Source organism: Microcaecilia unicolor, chromosome 8, assembly GCF_901765095.1.
Source record: "Microcaecilia unicolor chromosome 8, aMicUni1.1, whole genome shotgun sequence".
NCBI classification, from domain to species: Eukaryota; Metazoa; Chordata; class Amphibia; order Gymnophiona; family Siphonopidae; genus Microcaecilia; species Microcaecilia unicolor.
The window spans coordinates 225,234,763-225,251,167 of NC_044038.1; the positions used below are offsets into that span (position 1 = coordinate 225,234,763).

The window sequence follows — 16,405 nt, forward strand, 5'->3', positions numbered from 1 at the left end:
GCGCTGCGCCTCGCCTCGGCTTCCGAGATTTCTTTAAAGGTAGGGTGCGGGAGCTGGTTGGACGGAGCTGAGGGTAGGCACTGTGTCTGGGGTGTTGATGCGCTGAGGGGGGGTGTCATCGTGCTGCACCCGGGGGGGGAGCTGACAGGGAGCACCCCCCTTGAGCTGACACTCGGGGCGGACTGCCCCCCGCCCCCCCCCCCTTGATACGCCACTGGTGGATTGTCTTCCCCTTGGCCATGCTGCTATTACCACCAGAAATGCCCCTCATGGTAGAAAATAGAATATTATTTTCTACCACGGGAAACTGCATGTGCCAACTTTGGAACTACTGCCAGGTGGTGGTTGGGTTGATTTGGCGCGTTCTACCCATGCGGTAGCCCTACCGTGGCTTAGCAAAAGGGCTCCTAAGATGTGATAAAAGGTGATTTAGGGTTAGTTGCTTAATTTTTTTATCTTAGACATGAGCATTTCACCCAGCCCAATCTGTTATTTTTCCAGATCACACTACCATGTTGGACACTATCTACGTAAAAGCTGGCTAGACCTTTGATGCTCTTCCATTAAAATTAGGTCAATCTGCAGTATTTATTACCATCCATCATAGCATCCTATCCAACTGTCTGGATGAAATGGAAATGAAAAGTATTCCTTTGAAGTGGGATTTCTTGAAGAATAGATTGCAGGTTGTTTATGGATTAGGCTCTATCTCATAATTCTTGTTTTTATAGAGCGGGGTTCCTCTGGAATCTATTTATCGCTGGTTTTATTTAACATTTATCTTGCCCTCTTAGCAACAGCGATTGCAGAGTTTGACATTGAATTTTATGTTTTTGGATATGGTATCCAGTTAGTCACTTACAAGAGTATGGGTCATGTTTTCGCAAGTACAAAATTAAGTGCACGTCTTAATATAGTAACAGGATGGCTTCATCAAGATCATTTAAAACTGACTCTAGGCAAATTTGCTACAATCTGATTTTTGAAGAGGAAAAATGCTTTGTCCATCTGGGCAGACAAGGAGGATGTTTCAGTTACCCCAAAAGATAAGATTATTAGTTTGGGAGTTATTTTGGAGACAAAACTTACAATATATAGTCTAATTTCATCAGTAGTACAGTCATGGTTTCATCAACTGAAACCTTATCTTGATCATTCAAGTCTGGCAATACTTATTTTGCAAGAATTCCTTGGAGTTGTGGCCCCCATTGGTGTTTTTATTTTTGTTACATTTGTACCCGCGCTTTCCCACTCATGGCAGGCTCAATGCGGCTTACATGGGGCAATGGAGGGTTAAGTGACTTGCCCAGAGTCACAAGGAGCTGCCTGTGCCTGAAGTGGGAATCGAACTCTGTTCCTCAGTTCCTCAGGACCCGTGTCCACCACCCTAACCACTAGGCCACTCCTCCACTCATGGCAGCTTTTTTACACGCGTCTTGTGTTTCACAACCTCCCTCGTGCCCCACCCCTTTTCTTTAATACATTGTTCTATTGGCAGCTTTAAGGATTGTATTTTTATCTTCTCGTAGTCCCCTGTTTTATCTTTTCACAAACTCTTTTCTTTATTTAGACTTCTTGTAAACTGCTTCGATATATTTTTTGACTTTGCAGTATATCAAATTAAGTTGATGGTGAAGATTATTTATTCGCTGGTGACTAATTGAATTAATTACTGTTACTCTGTACTTTGGGTCCCTCCCAAAACAAGATCTAAAGCTTGCAGATACTCCACAACATGACAGCTAATAATTTTTAAGCATCACTCTTGTCTTTGTCTTCTGTAGTCTGTACTGGTCTCAAGTGAATGCAAGATTTAGGTTTAAACTCTAACATACTGATGTGTATTCAGGGGATTACCAGTCTAGATGGCTAGTAAATGCACTGTGCCATCTAGCTCATTATGCTCATCTCAGGTGGATCTGCTGAGTTTGCAAGCACTGGAAATTAGAGCTGTACATTCATTTGCAGTTTAATTTTGGAAAATGTTATGCACAGAAAATGAATGTGCAATAAGTCAACGTTATGAAATATAAAACCTTCAAATTAATGCTCATAAAGTTGAGTTATATGTAACAGATTTTACATGCACTAATTTCAGAAATGAACTAAAAATAAATAAAAATTGGCCAAAAATATCAAAAAAGATCCAAAAATGCACAGAACATTTTTTTTTTTCCTGTGGACGCCCCTATTGGTTATGATTCACATGAATAGAGCTAGTGCTTTTAGCTATGTAGGAAAAAAATAACTTGTTTTGGGCATTTATCCAGGTGTATGATATATGAATTTTTAGTGATTGGCTTTCATATGTTCTAAAATGTTTAGACTACTTGTAGTTTATGCACTATTTTAGGATTTTGTGTGTGTTTTTATGACATGATTATTTTATGTTTAATATCTGCCTCGCCTCACCCTATGCTTGGAACAACCTTCCTGAGCCCTTACGCCAAGCCCCCTCCCTGCCCATCTTCAAGTCTTTGCTTAAAACCCACCTCTTCAATGCTGCGTTCGGCACCTAACTCTTACCGTTCAGTAAAACCAGACTGCCCCAATTTGACCGCCCCTATCGGACTGACCGTTCACTTGTCTCTTAGATTGTAAGCTCTTTGAGCAGGGACCGTCCCTCTATGTTAAATTGTACAGCGCTGCGTAACCCTAGTAGCGCTTTAGAAATGATAAGTAGTAGTGTTAAGTAGTAGTAATATGATGTATGTTGTTGCTTTATTGCAACCTCTTTGATATTACTTTTCTGATAGATGGACAATGAAAAAATACATAAACCTAAAGTAAAAATACATGATTAATCTGTTTCTTCACCATTCCGAAACACATTAAAGTTTCTCTAAAGCTCTTGGAAAGATAAAAAAGACATGGAGGGGCATAATCGATCAGAAATGCCTATCTCCATGGGCGTTTATCTCCGAGAACGGGTCCGTGAAGGGGCGGACCGAATCGTATTTTCGAAAAAACATGGACGTTTATCTTTTTTTGAGCTGGGCGTTTTTGTTTTTCAGCGATAATGGAAACCGAAAACGCCCAGCTCAAAAACGAATAAATCCAAGGCATTTGTTTGTGGGAGGGGCCAGGATTCGTAGTGCACTGGTCCCCCTCACATGCCAGGACACCAACCGGGCACCCTAGGGGGCACTTTTACAAAAAAAAAAAAAAAAGGTAAAACAGCTCCCAGGTGCATAGCACCCTTCCCTTGGGTGTTGAGCCCCCAAAATCCCCCTCAAACCCACTGCCCACAAGTCTACACCATTACTATAGCCCTAAGGGGTGAAGGGGGGCACCTACACGTGGGTACAGTGGGTTTGGGGGGCGGTTTGGAGGGCTCCCATTTACCAGCACAAGTGTAACAGGTGGGGGGGGGGGGGATGAGCCTGGGTCCACCTGCCTGAAGTCCACTGCTCCAGTGACCTGCATACTGCTGCCAGGGAGGTGGGTATGACATTTGAGGGTGAAAATAAAAAGTTGTGAAACGGCATATTTTGTGGTGGGAGGGGGTTCGTGACCACTGGGGGAGTCAGGGGAGGTCATCCCCGATTCCCTCCAGTGGTCATCTGGTCATTTAGGGCACTTTTTGGGGCCTTATTCGTGGAAAAACAGGGTCCAGGAAAAGTGCCCTAAATTCTCGCTAAAAACGCATATTTTTTTTCCATTATCGGCAAAAGGCGCCCATCTCTGATCGCCCAATAACCACGCCCCAGTTCCACCTTCACCACACCTTTGACACGCCCCCATCAACGTTGTCCGCATCCGCGACGGAGTGCAGTTGAAAACGTCCAAATTCGGCTTTTGATTATACCGCTTTATTCGTTTTTGGGAGATAAACGTCTATCTCCCGATTTGGGTCACAATATAGGCGTTTTTCTCTTTCGATTATAAGCAGGATAACATCCCAATGCCCTGCTCATAGACAGAGAATGAAATAAAAGGAATCCTGTGGTTAAAGTAAAGCTCTGAATAAAGCTGCACCATTTTTTTATGGATGGATGATTTCCAGAAGTGAATTGTGAGGTGATCTGTATCTCTGTATAACTTCTCTGTCCCTTGATATTCATCAGCTGCTCTCTCGGCCAAAGCTTAACATCCTCTGGATCGTTTTATCTCTCACCATTCCTTGAAAGCGACAATTTTCATGAAAAGAAGCCTGTTCTTTCAGCAATACTCCTTAAAGGAATTTCTTTTTGTAACCCACCAGGGGCCACTTGGTCAGAACTGGGAAGATAGGGTAGAAATCTTACAAATCATTTGAGCCTACAAATAGGTGGGAAAAGGTGGGATACAAATGCAATAAATAAATAAATAACCAGGGAAGCCTGTTTCAAATCCCTTCGCTCCTCCTTGTGATCTGGGGTAAGTTACTTAATCCTCCATTGCCTCAGGTACAAACTTAGATTGTAAGTCCCCCAGGGACAGGGAAAAACCTTATGTAACCAATATAACTCACCTTGAGCTGCTACTGATAAAATAAATCTGTCATATTCTCCAGATTGCTTAATTATTGCACCTCTCCACTATTCCCTATTGATAGATATTTTATGAACTATTAAAATGCCTACTTTTTTCACCTTCTTGTGCCAGCTGAGCAGTCATTCATGCATATGACTATTTTATTCCACTGTTATTCCTAGACACTAGAATATAAGACTGTCTCATTTTACCACAGATCCCCCAACTACTCAATTTGTCTGCTAAGCCAGAGAGGTAAGCAGTCACCATATCTTGAAAGGATGTTCATAGCAACCAAGGACTTCTCAGACCTAAAGGGAGGTCAGGAAATTTCATTCACCCAATCTTCTCATCCTGAGCTCTGTATCGACTCTCTCCACTGAAGGTGAGGATAGGAAAGTGGAGGGCACTTTATCCACATGCCCAGTGCAAGGATAGTTGACACTCTAGACAAGCGTTCTTCACTGCAAGGACCGAGGGCCAATGGTGGCATCCAAGGACTTCTGGGGCAGCCTCCATTGTTTTTCTGGGGTTTTTTTTTCCTGATACTCTGCCTCTCTACCTAGGCTCAGGACAGAAAGAGGGAATGGATTGGGGTTGAAGAGCCGCATGCTTGAAGGACATGGCATTTTTCAATAGACAAAAGAAAATGCATTTGGAAATGCTCACAACCTTGAGGATACCCCCCCCCCCCCTCCCCAATGAAGTTTGAAGGTGGGCTGGTGGGGATGGATGTCAGGCACACACTGGAATTTGGTGGTTATCCTTTAGCTCATCAGAATCCAAAGTGGTCCCAGCTTAAAAATGAATGAAGACCACTGTTCTAAACAAACCTTTAATGATCCGCCTTCCCTCCTGCAACCTACTAGTTTGAACCAACTTTCCCAGAGACCATAACCCAGCAGTTTTCCCTGCTGCTCAGACCTTGTAGCCATTAGCCTTGCAGTATGATCCTCAAGGTTATGGAACCTCACAACTCATACCACAAGATCGAGCCTTCACAAAAGAAGAAACAATGCTATTGTGCCCTTCTTCCTGCTGGCCACGGTGGCCATGTTGTAAAGATAAGCATTTGGATAAGACCTCAGGAACATACGATGTCTATAACTCATATAGAACACTGCCATCAAGCTTATAGCAGGATCCAGAAAGTACGATCACGTGATCCCTCTCCTTAAAGCTGCACACTGGCTCTTTATCACCCATAGAATCACCTACGAAATTGTGTTAACTATATTCGAGCGTCAAGAATCCAACTTTCCACTTTTTTGGGCCTGAAATTTGATTCCATATAGCCCTGCAAGGGATCTCAGATCTGCGCAACAGAACCGGTTAGTTGTTCCAACTTCTCCCCAAATCAGATATATTTCCACTCATGATCCCATTTTTAATGTTTCAGGCCTTAGCCTCTGGAATGCACTTCCACAAGATCTCAGACTATACAAGTCCCTAGATAGATTTTTTAAAAAAGGGACTAAAAATCCATCTATTTGCAATGCTTTTGGATAACTGGAGCTAGATCTTTTTGATATACTGGGTCTTTTTCTCCCATTTTCTCCTTAGCCATGGGGTTCTGTGCCTGAGGTGGTTTGTAGCACGTAGCCTGACTCTTCATTGCTCTACCTTTCCTGTCAACCAATTGTAGTTCCGTTAACTTTTTTTGTCTTTCTTTCTAAATTAATACTTTCCTGTATTATGAAATGTAAGCCGCTTAGATGGTTTTTCCAATGTGGCGGGGTAGCAAATATTAATTAAACTTGTAAACTTGGAACCCGGGAGGTAGGAGATTTAAATAACCTGCCGGCTACTCCATTTGCCACCCCAAGAATCTTGGTGCTCTAGTCGAGTGCCTAGTTCACCTAATGAAAGCACCAGCCCCGTTTATCCAAGGATGTGAAATGCAAGAAACTGAGGGAAGAAGTAAGGGATGTCCCTGATTTTACAACCATCAACACCTAGTCTCCCACATTAATGCAAAATGTTTACAAATAAACTAAAACAAAATATCATTAGCAGCAAATGGTTTGGAGAATGCTCCTTCGGGCACTAAAGTCAGAAAAGCAGGAGGAGAATCCATGGCAACAAGAGATATACCAATCAGAATCGACCTCATTAAACATCTCCTGCTGGAAATTAAAAGTCTGATTAATACAGATTGTCTTAAAGGAAAATACACCTCATTAAAAAAACATTATCTCTATTTAACAAAAGAGAGAGCACATGAAAACTGCTCCCCACTCCGGGCCAATGCTTGCAGAGTCAGGAGCTGATGGCGTACTGAGTCTTGCCGCAGTGCTGTGCTAAGATGGAAACAGGTTTGGCAGCAGCTGGAGACAGGTAGCAAGTGATAACCTGGCATGGGGGCGAAAGAGGGACAGAGCAGATACCAAATTGCCCACAATGTAACATAAACAGCAGGGTGGAAGACTGGATGGGGAACGGGAACCAGAGACAGGTAACGCTTAAGAAAATAAGAACAGCCATTCTGGATCAGGCCAATGGTCCATCTAGCCCAGTATCCTGCAAGCAGTGGCTTTCCCCATGTCTATCTCAATAGCAGACTATGGATTTTTCCTCCAGGAACTTGTCCAAACCTTTTTTAAACCCAGATACACTGATACAACATCCTCTGGCAATGAGTTCCAGAGCTTAACTATTCATTGAAAGAAAAATATTTCCTCCTGTTCATTTTAAAAGCAATACCATGTAGCTTCCTTGAGTGTCCCCTAGTCTTTGTACTTTTTGAAAAAGTAAAAAATCGATTCACTTCTACTCATTTTACACCACTAGGTATGTTGTAGACCTCAGTCACATCTCCCCTCAGCTGTCTCTTTTACAAGCTGAAGAGTCCTAACCTCTTAAGCTTTTCCTCATATGAGAGGAGTTCCATCCCCTTAATCACTGGGCACAGACCCCATCCCAACTCAGAGCACCATTTATAGAATAGCGCTTAGCGATCATTTTTTTGGGGGTGCTATTTACTGAATTTAGCCCTTAACTTATAGTATTCTGTAAGTAGCGCACATAAGATGGAGTCATGGCCTCGCCCCTCCCATACTCTGCCCACATGCTCGCCCCCTTGACCTTGCACACTATCTTCTAGAACAGGGATGATGACTTCCCTATGAGGAAAGGCTAAAGTAGCTAGGGCTCTTCAGCTTGGAGAAGAGACATCTGAGGGGCGATAATGAGGGGCGATAATGATAGAAGTCTAGAAAATACTGAGTGGAGTGGAACAGGTAGAAGTGAATCTCTTGCTTACTCTTTCCAAAAATACTAGGACTAGGGGGCATGCAAAGAGACTACTAAGCAGTAAATTTAAAATAAATCAGAGAAAATATTTCTTCACTCAACAAGAAATTAAACTCTGGAATTTGTTGCCAGAAAATGCAGTAAAAGCAGTTTGCTTAGCAGGGTTTAAAACAGGTTTGGATAATTTCCTAAAAGAAAAATCCTTAAGCCATTATTAAGATGGACTTGGGAAAATCCACCGCTTAACTCTAGGATAAGCAGCATAAAATCTGTTTTACTGTTCTGGGATCTTGCCAGGTACTTGTGACCTGGATTGGCCACTGTTTTGAAAAGGGATACTGGGCTCGATGGACCTTCGGTCTGTCCTAGCATGGCAATGATTATGTTCATAAGTACATGTACGCAATTCAATGCCACTTTTCCATGCATGTACAATGCACATATCTGTGTGCACCCAGTTATACAGTAGCTTTTCATGTTTGTAGTACATAATGTCAAAAAGAGGAGAGCCAGTACACACCTTTCTGTGACCACAAGCATAGGTTAGTGCACATGTATGGGGCCTGCAGATGAGCATATGCATATATGTACGTGCACATATACACACACATAGTTGCATACGTGCCGAAGTGTGATCTGAATACACATGCATGCATGTGTACTTTGAACTCAGCATTGAAAAGCAGGCATGCAGTGGGCAGTGGAATCAGCCCGAGTGTGGGATGGACTGGATACTTTTAGATGTATAAATTGTTATACGAACAAAGTTATTCACCCTCCTACCCTAAAGACTCAAGGGAAGCAGGCTTAATGGACTTGTGGGTTTAATTTAAAGATTACAGCTTCTACCATCAATGCTTTTGGACTTCGGTGCATGCAGCCTGTAAAAAAGGACTCTACCTAATCTTAAAGAGCAATCTTACCGCATGGCCGTGGCTATGTTCAGCCTTTTTTTTACCCGCTGAGGTAAAAAGGGCCGCAACGCTTGGCAAAAACAGCCTCTACACCAGGGGCCTAGCCAGACTTCGGTGGGAGGGGGGTCCAGAGCCCGAGGTGAGGGGGCACATTTTAGCCCCCCCCCCCCCCGTCGCTGCCGGCACCGCCGCCGCCACCACCACCACCACCAAGTTTGACCCCCCCCTGTCGATGACCCTCTCGATCCCCCCTCCCGCCTCCAACCCTCCCCTTTGCTGATGGGGGACCCCAACCCACGCCAGTCGAGGTCCTCTTCTTTCAGCGCAAGGCTTCGTTCTGCTTCTGTGAGTCTGACGTCCTGAACGTTGTACATGCAGGATGTCAGACTCACAAAAATAGAACGAAGCCTTGCAGATCAGCCAGCAACGCAGTCACTGGCTGACCTGCAAAGCTTTGTCCTGTTTCTGTGCAGGAAGTCAGACTCACAGAAACAGAACGAAGCCTTGCAGATCAGCCAGCAACGCCGCTGGCTGATCTACAAGGCTTCGTCCTGTTTCTGTGCAGGACATCAGACTCAGAGAAACAGAACGATGCCTTGCACCGGAAGAAAAGGACCTCGGCTGCTGGGGCTTGGGGTCCCCCGCCAGCAAAGGTAGGCGACAGCGGGTTGGCGATGGGAGGGGGGGGGTCGAGAGGGTCATCAGCAGGGGCGTCCAGGGCCAAATCTAAGGGGTCCAGGCCCCCGTGGCCCCACGTAGCTATGCCACTGCTCCACACTAGTGCAGAGCCATTTTTACCACAGCTTGATAAAGGGACCTCTAAGACACACAATGGCACTATTATATAAATTGTGTGTGCACATTTGCACACTAGTCGGAGCATCTTTATAGAATGAGGAGGTATATATTTCATTTCATGTCATGGTTTTAAAATGGATAAAGCTATGTGTGTAATAACTGAAAAATTCAAACACAACGTTTAAGAGTATCTTCAGTTTGAAAATTGGGTTGTTCTCTGCATGAATGAAAATATGGAACTTAGCAGTCAGCAGCATGACTGAAAATGTACTGTTTGTATGTGTGTGTGCTAAACTGGGGCCATTAAAAGGGCAGATATTCTCAAAAGTAGCTGTTTTCCCTCATATATATGTCCCTGTTGTCTTCATGTTGCTTCTGTGTTGCTGTGCTGTTTGTGCAGCTTGTCTCTGTGTGATGATACTTCGTCTGTGGGGTTCTCCAAATTGCCTGTCATATACTGGTATGTTAAGCAGCAGCCAACACTCACACAGGAGCAACACATCAGGACCATAACGAACGACTCCATCACGCCAGAGATGCCCACGACCCACGTGAGACGCAGGAATAGAATCACCCCAAAGATGTTCTGTAGGCAGGGAAGATAGACACCCATGAAAGTTCCCATTCGTGGAGCCTATGAAAGAAAGAAGACAAATTGATTACTGAGGGCAGAAAGCAAACTTACCCAGTGGTTCTGAAAGCCAAGATAAGAAAGTATTTAGCCTGCATGGTAAAATTCTACTAACTGCTGGACAACAGGCAGAGGCTGTGATCATGGCTGCAGACAGGTAACCAGCTGTAAATATAGAAAGAGAGAGAGTGGAAAAGAGAAAGAGACAATAAAGAGAAGGAAAGAGGAAAAGGAGTCAGAAGAACAACAGATATAATGGATAAATAACAGAAAAAGAAACATAACACATGCTGCTCCTTTTTATACAGAACATAGATTTTAGAACTGAGACATTCAGGTCAGGACATGTATAATTCCAGTAGTCTTTTAGAAAAGGATTTGCCAGTATTGAACCTTTTCTAAACTACACGCAGGAATACACATGTATGTACCAGCTACGTGTGGAGGAAGAAACCAGTTTACATTTGTTGATGTCTAAAACATCAACAGAAGCAACTCAGTAACTTATATGTCTAAGTATTAGCATTTCCATGGTATTTCTGAACATGGGTGTGTAGGTGCCGACACTTAAACGTGTAATTCTACCATTTTGGAAACCTACATGTTTAAGGGGAGAAGTTATCAATTTGGGGCTACCATTAAGATGGGTTATTTTGCCACTGCCTTGTAGTATTTTAGCACAGGTCTCATTTAATGTAATGAGATCTAATTGCTAATAACAAGGGATAACAGTAAAATAATATGTCTTAACAGTAGCCCACCTTGATAACTTAATTAAAGAAAAAAGAAATGTCTCTAGAAATCGAAATCACTGCTATACGTGATAAAAATGAGCCCAGTATAGGACAATCAGGTCATTGTGACATCACCGAGGAAGTTGGCTCTTAGGCATTGGTGGAATGAGGCATTATGACATCACAATATCAGCTCTGGTTACCACAGACTGCAACTCTTCACACTAAGGGGGGAAAGTGAGCCAAGTATAGGACAGTCGAGCCATTGTGACATCACTGATTAGGTCGGCTCTTAGACATTGGTGGAATGAGGCATCACAATATCAGCTCTGGTTACCACAGACTGAAACTCTTTACGGTAAGGGGGGGGGGGGGAGTTATCAACATGGACTACTGTTATTTTACCACTAACTCATGCTACTTTAGCACAGGTCCTTTTTTTTTTTTGCAATTAGGCCTAGTTACAAATAACTGGGGTTAACAATAAAATAACACATCTTAACAGTAGTCCACATTGATAACTTCCGCCCTTAATTAAAGAAAAAAGAAATGTCTCTAGAAATTAAAATCACTACTATATGTAATAAAAGTGAGTCAAGTATAGGGCAATCAAGCCATTGTGACATCACTGATGAGGTTGGATCTTAGGCATTGGTGGAATGAGGCATTATGACATCACAATATCAGCTCTGGTTACCAGAGACTTAAACGCTTCACAATAAGGAGAGAAGTTATCAAATGGGCTACCATTAAGATGTGTTATTTTACCACTAACTTGTGCTATTCTTGCACAGGTCCTATTTTATGCAATGAAACCTAGTTATAACAGGGGTTAATAATAAAATAAAATGTTTTAACAATTGCCCATGTTGATAATTTCCCTCTTAAATGCACCTAATTAAATACAGAGAATGTAATCCTTTTGCACCAACATTATTGAGGAAGGGTGTGGGGGAAGCACTGGAGTTTTAAGAGGGAGACCTCCCTTAATCCCTCTTGTCAAGTGCTGCCAAAAAATACTTTTACAAAATCTATATGTTCCCGGGAAAATTGTGCGTTCTCATGTGAAGCTTTTGTTTCTGCCCCAGTCCTGTCCAAGCCATGACCCCCTTGCCATACGAACATAGTGCAGATTTACATGTGTACGTTCCGGCTTTCTAAAATTGGGTTTTCACTGTTGAAGATATATGTTTAAATGCTGATATTTACATGTGTAAACTGACAATAAGGTTCCTAAAATAAGAAAGTTGTATGAATTTGTGAGAAAAAGAATTGTGATTCTGAATTGCCATCTTAAACCATGTCAATAACCCTAGTGTCACCTGAAATGGGGGTTATTAAAGTGTAACTAGAAATTGCATTACAACAAACCAGACACATGGATGTAAAAATCCCAAAGTCATTGATAGCACATCTGAGACTGTGCAATATTTACACACCAGCGTTGTGATGTTTCTAGCAAATGTTGGTTTAGGGTTACTGTATTTTATATATCACAAAAATAATATCTGGATCTTGAGCAGTCTTTGAAATTGTAATTGAGGATCACAATTACATAGTAACATAGTAGATGACGGCAGAAAAAGACCTGCACGGTCCATCCAGTCTGCCCAACAAGATAAACTCATATGTGCTACTTTTTGTGTATACCTTGATTTCTACCTGTCCTCTTCAGGGCACAGACCATATAAGTCTGCCCAGCACTATCCCCGCCTCCCAACCACCAGTCCAGCCTCCCACCACCGGCTCTGGCACAGACCGTATAAGTCTGCCCAGCACTATCCCCGCCTCCCAACCACCGGCTCTGGCATAGACCGTATAAGTCTGCCCAGCACTATCCCCGCCTCCCAACCACCAGCTCCACCTCCCACCACCGGTTCCGGCACAGACCGAATAAGTCTGCCCAGCACTATCCCCACCTACCAACCACCAGTCCCGCCTCCCACCACCGGCTCTGGCACAGACCATATAAGTCTGCCCAGCACTATCCCCGCCTCCAAACCACTATCCCCGCCTCCAAACCACCAGTCCCGCCTCCCACCACCAGCTCTGGCACAGACTGTATAAGTCTGCCCAGCATTATCCCCGCCTTCCAACCACCAGCCCCGCCTCCCACCACCGGCTCTGGCACAATTCTATAGGTTTATCCACCTGCACTGCTGGTATTAAGTTGGGAGGAGTAGTTAGAAGAAAAGAAACGGAGGCCTCTGTTTATCACTTTCATGGTGGAAACTTGCACTCATCTGCTAGGAAAGAGGAAAGGCTTAGCCGGGCAGACTTTGAAGCAACATCCCAGCATCCCATGCAGTGTGAGCAGAGGGACTGTAATGCCAGCTGCCCAGAAACAGGAGACACGTTCACACACTGCACATTCGCTTCTGATACTTATTACCAATTCTGTTCACACATCTGGCGCAGCAAGGGTAATATCTGCCTGTCATGTCAGCAGAAGAGTGAATGGAACCAGGCCAGCAGAAGAAGGAGAGAAGCAGGGAGGGAAGAGACATGCACAGCCAAAGAATGACACAGAACACAGGGAGGGACAGCAGAGGCACAGGCAGAAACGGAGGAGAGAGAAAAGGAGAGAGACCCTGAAGTAAAGAGGAAAATATGAAAAGAGTGGAAGGGACAGCGCCTTGTCATGAAGGAGAAGAGGGTGCAAATGTTAGTTATTTCCAGTTCTCCATAACTATGTAAGTGTTGCAAGAAGGTCACAAGGACCTGGCAAGATCCCAGAACAGTAAAACAGATTTTATGCTGCTTATCCTAGGAATAAGCAGTGGATGTTCCCAAGTCCATCCTAATAATGGCTTATGGACTTTTCTTTTAGGGAATTATCCAAACCCTTTTCTAACTGCTTTTACCACATTCTCGTTGAATGAAGAAATATTTTCTCCAATGTGTTTTAAATTTACTACTTAGTAGCTTCATTGTGTGCCCCCTCCTCCCCCTTAGTCCTTGAATTTTTGGAAAGAGTAAACAAGCGATTCACATCTACCTCTGTTTCTGTCCAGAAATACATGAATAGCACAACCTGCATGGTATTTCATTTACACAGAAACCACACTGCTCTCACCTAACTAGGGGGCGCTTTTACTAAGCTGCGTCAGCCAGCTAATGTGGCATTAACAGCGCAGGTCCATGCGAAAACAGGGGCCTTGGTGTCAAAAAGCGCTAACAGAGGAGGCGGCAAATGCAGCTGTGCTACCAGCAGTCCAATGGTGTGGCTGCAATAGTGAATGCAATGGCACTCCTAACCCCCCCCCCCCCCACCACATACACTCGGTACGCCCCTCCCGATCTCCCTCTTTTCAGGCCTCTATCCCGAATCTAAGTCTCAACACTGCAATCACCCTACCCAAAGCCACAGCCCTGACCCTCTGACTTACACCTCCCCCCCCCCCCCCCACTCAAGCACCCTGACACCCCTCACTAATTCCCGGTCTTCCAAGTCCCAGGAACCCCTGAATTCCTCCACCCCCTAGGAAGCTGCGTCTCTTCCCTTCCCCTCTCTCCACCTGTGGGTCTGCAGGGTTAATATGTCCTCCAGGGTGGCACGGGATTGGAGGGATTAGGGGAGGGTAGGGAAGGGACAGCTTCCTGAGAGCCAGGGATGGGGAATGGATTTTGTTAGTGGCAGGAGTGTGTCGTTGGACTGGAGGAGTTCAGGGGACTGTCCCCAGGTCTCAGAGGACCTGGAATTTGTGAGCGAGGGGTCAGAGTGTATGAGCTGTAGGGGACCGGGTGTGAGTCGGAAGGTTGGGGTTGTGGCTTCGGGGGAGGCAGAGAGAGGAGGGTCAAGACAGGGAGTACTGAGAGAGTGGGGATTGGGAGAGCCACTGCTGCTGGTGGTTTCTCATTATTTATATATTTCTGCTAGTGGCATGTAGGGCGTTAAATGCATTGCATGTACCATGATGCCTCTGCAATAACCGTTTGCCCTGTGCACTACATGCAGGGCAGATGGTGAACATGCCCCCCAGCATTTACTGCATGGTAATTTGGGCATTCACTGTGCTGTAAGTGCAAAATTTACAGCAGCTTAGTAAAATGACCCCTATATGCAGTAGACAGATGTTTTCCACCCTCCCTCCAGATCCTCACAGTTCATTCTTTCTTCCTTGCCTTGGAGCAGACAGTAACAGACAATTATTCCTACACTGTGGACTACTTGACCTCAAATTGAAGACCTAAATATAAAACAAATTGTGTATGTGTGTGTGTGTGTGTGTGGGGGGGGGGGGGGGGGGGAGGGGTCATGGTGCAAGGAGGCAGCTGAAATGGGAATGGGTAAAGAAGCAAATATTCAACATCTTTCACTTACGTTAACAGAAAGATAGATCAGGAAAGGTATGAGAAGGAAGGGACATGCCAGAGTTTGACGTTAAGCAATAAAGCAAAACAGAGCAGAAGCAGAACATTTTTGTTATGTGACAAAATTTAAGGTTTCAATAAAATGTAGACTAACTCTGCCCACTGAATTCATATTTTCTTTTTTTTTCTCTACCCTCTAGAGGACCAGAGAGTCCTTCAGTCTGAGGTCTCCATTTCTGACCCAGATGTTCCTCTGTTCCTGCTTTTCGACTCAAAAGTCAAATGCCTGCTTTCTTCCTTTCCTTTTTTAGTCCATATTTTTCATTCTGATTACATCGCACAGCTGCTGCTGCTTCTGTTTTCTAGGTAACAGTTTTGAATTCCTAAGCTTTAATTTGGATCTGATTGCCTGGTGCCCCTGTCAATTCAAAGTGATCATCCCCCTTCTCCTCCACTGCAAACGCCAGACTCCGTTCCTTTTATCTTGCTGCACCATATGCCTGGACTAGACTTCCTGAGCCGGTAGGTCAAGCTCCATCTCTGGCCGTCTTCAAATCTAAGCTAAAAGCCCACCTTTTTTATGCTGCTTTATCCCTTATTCACTTGTTCAGAACCCTTATTTTATCTTCCTCACTTTAATATTCCCTTATCTCTTGTTTGTCCTGTTTGTCTGTCCTAATTAGATTGTAAGCTCTGTCGAGCAGGGACTGTCTGTTCATGTTCAAGTTTACAGCGCTGCGTACGTCTAGTAGCGCTATAGAAATGATAAGTAGTAGTAGTTTCAAGCTTGCATTTTATTCGATATACTTGCCTTCTGGACAAGCCGTCAAAGCAGTTTACATTACAAATAATAACTATACTCCCAGTTTAGGCACCAACTTTTCACTGAGAAAACAACACTGGCAAACATAACATTATCCAGGCATGCAGCGGTCTTTTGTTTCTTCTGCCGCTGACACCTGATATAACTCAAACATTTTCATTTCACCCCCTCCCCCACTAACAGTCAAGTATTAACATTGCAGCCATGTATGGCAAAAAAGTCTGCATAAGACAGACACTTGTCACTTCACGGTCACCGCTTTCATCAACGCAAGGCGACTGGCACAGATACAACAAGCTCACCTCCAACCCCCCATTTCCACTCTCTTCTCAACACGCCATCCCTTTCGAAAGAGATGGACGTACAAAAAGTGACATAAATCGGCACTTGGACGTCCTTCTCACAAAGACGTCCAAATTGGTATAATCGAAACCGCATTTTGGACGTCTTTGTCAGAAGTCCATTGCAAGGATGTCCAAATCTC

At 44.0% G+C, this 16,405-nt stretch overlaps 1 protein-coding gene across 1 annotated transcript in view; it reads right to left on the reverse strand.

Annotated features, from left to right (window-relative positions):
• The window catches only part of SLC12A5 (solute carrier family 12 member 5), a gene marked incomplete at its 5' end in the record, with an annotated part of 169,621 nt that overhangs the window by 131,749 nt on the left and 21,467 nt on the right, over window positions 1-16,405 (reverse strand). The window contains 1 exon segment of the mRNA XM_030213464.1: window positions 9,907-10,053. Within this exon segment, the coding sequence (XP_030069324.1) occupies window positions 9,907-10,053 (147 nt within the window).